The following is a 3,554-nucleotide window of genomic DNA, read 5'->3' as shown; positions in this document are numbered from 1 at the left end:
CACCACCCCCACCACATGGGGGAGCACCTTTTACACCATCTGGGGGAGTCCTAGCTCCCTTATGCGGGTTCCCAAATTTTTGACCATGAGGATCATAGGCACAATGCAGGGCCATCATGTCTCAGTTTTAGTAGACAGTGAGGCCACCCACAATTTTATTGATGCTCAGATGGTCCAGAGGAGGGGCATAACCACTGCAGAGTTTTAGGGGTTTTCAGTTCTAGTGTCAGGAAATAGAACTATGCAGTGCACTCGATATGTTCCTGCTCTGATAGTGACCATGGGGAACTATTCGATGACAGACCCCTTCTTTCTTGTGGACATACCGGACACCAATGTGGGGATGGGTGTCCAATGGTTGTATTCCCTTGGCCGAGTTACCATTGATTGGAGGCAGCTAGTGATGGAGTTTACTGGGCCGAATGGTAAGCTAGTGGTTCTTCGGGGCATGCATTCGTATCCTCCACAGATTGTTTCTGCGCACAGGATGGAGGCGGATTTGAGGCATGGAGACATAGTGTGGGAAGTGGAGCCGAGGATTTCAAAGGTTGGGGAAAGGCCAAGCCACCACATCCAGATATACAGGCGATACTAGATAGAAATCTAGTAGTTTTTGGAGACATACCACCAGGACAACCACCTGCAGGGGGTTCGAGCACACTATAGAGCTGGAGCTTGGTGTGCAGGCAGTCATTACTACATCCTGTAGGCATTCCAAATCCTATAGGGATGAGATTGAGAGGGCCATCAGGGAGCTATTGGCCTTGGGCCACATTAGATTGAGTTCTAGTTCATTTGCTTCTTCAGTTGTTCTGGTGAAGAAGAAGGATGGGACTCTCTGCATGTGCATTGACTATAGAGCCCTCAACAAGAAGACAATGAAGAACCAGTATCTTAATCCGCGTATTGATGAGTTGATGGACATACTTAGAGGAGCCAAGTACTTCTCTAAGATAAATTTGCGGTCTGGGTATCATCAAATATAGGTGAGGGATCAGGATATTCCGAAGACAACCTTCAAGTGTCATTATGGGCATTTCGAGTTCTTGTTCATGCCTTTTTGGTTGACCAACGCACCTGGTACCTTTTAGTCATGCATGAACCATGTGTTCAGGGGTCAGCTAAGGAGATTTCTACTAGTGTTCTTTGATGACATCTTGATCTACAGCAGGATGTGGGAGGAGCAGCATCTAAAGACAGTGTTGTGTATCTTGGAGGAGCAACAGTTTTACGCCAAGATGTCCAAGTGTGAGTTTGCGCTGACAGAGACGCTCTACTTGGGGCACATCATAGGCGCAGATGGGGTCAAGGTGCACGAGGAGAAGATCCGGGCCATTCGAGATTGGCCAGAGCCTAGAGATGTGACAGTGCTGAGAGGATTCTTGGGCATTTGTACTTATTATCGAAAGTTCGTTAAGGGCTTCTCACAGTTGGCAACACCACTTACTAATCTGACTAAGAAGGGGGCTTTTACATGGATAGATGAAGCTCAGGCAACATTTGATCGCCTCAAGGAGGTGATGAGTTGTTTCCTGGTATTACCACTCTCGGATTTACACAGCGTTTCACATTGGAGTGAGATGCACCGGGTGAGGGGATGGGGGCAGTCTTGTCCCAAAGAGGGCACCCCATTGCTTTTGAGAGCTGAAAGCTCCTACCACATGAGAGGTTGTATTCCATATATGACAAGGAGACGTTGGCCATAATGCATGCATTGGCCAAGTTTAGACAATACTTGGTGGGCAACCGATTTCAGGTGAAGACAGATCAAAACAGTGTTCGCCACTTCATGGGGCAATAGGGCCTCAATGATAGATAGCAGAGATGGGTCAACAAGGTGCAGGCCTACAATTTTGATATTGAGCATGTGCGGGGAAAGCACAATGTGGTGGCAGATACGCTATCTAGGAGACTCACAAGACTTTCACTCATGAGCATCTGCCATGATTGGAAGGCACAGCTATTAGTAGAGTACTCCAAGGATCATCGGGCATGCAAGATCTTGGAGGGTAGCTATGCAAATGAGCGCTACAGGGTGATGGATGAGGTTATATACTACAAAAGGTGTGTATTCTTGGTTTCGGGGTCCCAATTGAGGGAGCACATCCTTCGTGCAACTCATGATTCTCCTTTGCCTGTACACCAGGGGTTCAGGAAGACCTATATGGCGATGAGAGAGCTCTTCACCTGGAAGGGCCTCAAGGGGGACGTGTTGAGATATGTGCAGAAGTGTGAGGCTTATCAGAGGAACAAGGGGGAGTTGACCCATCCAACAAGACTATTGCTGTCTGTTCCCATTCTTGAGGGTAAATGGGAGAGTATCTCTATGGACTTCATCATCGGGCTTCCCTCAGTGCAGGGGAAGGATTGCATTTTTGTGGTGGTCGACCGGATGACCAAGTTTGCACATTTCTTTGCCATTCGGACACGGTATTCAACTTCACAGGTGGCAAAGTTGTTCTTTAGGGAGGTCTTTCGCCTGCACGGACTCTCTAAGACTATAGTCAGTGACCGAGATAACTGATTCATGGAGGGATTTTGGCAGGAGCTTTTCAGGCTAGTTGGCACCGAGCTCACCCCGAGCACCAATTACCATCCACAGACCGACAGCGAGACAGAGAGGGTGAACAAATGGCTAGAGGGTTATCTCAGGAACTATGTGACACGGCAGCAAAAGGATTGGATTTGATGGCTGCATTTGGGAGAGTATTGTTACAACACAACACATCATATGTCCATTGGTATGACTCATTTTCATGCTCTATATGGTTATGATGCTTTACCTTTTGCTAACATTGATTTTGGAGACAGTCGGGCCCCAAAGGCCAGAAATTGAATCCTAGAGAGACAAGATATCCTCAAGGCTCTTAAGGATAATTTGCAGATAGCTCAGAATCAACAAAAGATGTATGCTGACAGGCATCGAGTGGAGAGGCGTTTTGAGGAAGGGAACTTGGTGTACCTTTGATTGCAGTAATACCGGTAGTCCACTCTAAAACAGAAGGGGGGCGAAAATTTGTAACCACAATTTTTTGGGCCCTACAGGGTGATCAGGAGGGTTGGGGAGGTAGCTTATGAGTTGGTGCTACCACCAAGGGTTAGAATCCACAATATTTTCCATGTTTCATGCCTTAAGAGGGCGTTGGGGCAACAAGTTACAACAGTTGTGGAGTTGCCTCCACTTGATGATGAGGGGCACCTGGTTTTAGAACCGAAGGCCATCTTGGAGACCAGGGAAAGGAAGCTCAGAAGCAGGATAATTAGAGAATACTTGGTGCATTGGAAGAGCTTATCGGATGAGGATGCTACTTGGGAGGGTGAGCACATACTTGAGCATCCAGCATTGAGGTTGCTTGGGGATGAGCAACATTTGGGAGGGGAGGACTGTAATGTCCGTTCCTAAATTAATTTGGAACAAGATTAATCTCTACATTTTGGGACCAATTTTGGAGGAGACGAGCCCAATCGATTTTATTAGAAGACTTAGACTTTAGTAGCAAGTTATTTTAGTTTGGTTAAATTACACGTGGGAGCCACCCACACTAGGAAAATAT

At 47.0% G+C, this 3,554-nt stretch overlaps 1 protein-coding gene across 1 annotated transcript; it reads left to right on the top strand.

Annotated features, from left to right (window-relative positions):
* Positions 1 to 280: 280 nt before the first annotated feature.
* On the top strand, positions 281 to 2,524 carry LOC149200901 (uncharacterized). The gene is made up of 4 exons (XM_089401118.1): positions 281 to 547; positions 687 to 970; positions 1,172 to 1,517; positions 2,147 to 2,524. Exons 1-4 carry the CDS (start codon positions 281 to 283, stop codon positions 2,522 to 2,524), a joined length of 1,275 nt encoding a protein of 424 aa, XP_089257244.1.
* The last annotated feature ends 1,030 nt before the right edge of the window (positions 2,525 to 3,554 follow it).

The sequence above is a fragment of the Pinus tabuliformis genome, chromosome 2_1 (genome assembly GCF_031772625.1).
Source record: "Pinus tabuliformis cultivar Carrire ecotype Pingquan chromosome 2_1, CPIR1, whole genome shotgun sequence".
Lineage (NCBI taxonomy): Eukaryota > Viridiplantae > Streptophyta > Pinopsida > Pinales > Pinaceae > Pinus > Pinus tabuliformis.
The sequence above is the reverse complement of the archived record's forward strand: the minus strand, read 5'-3'. Positions and strand labels throughout refer to the sequence as shown.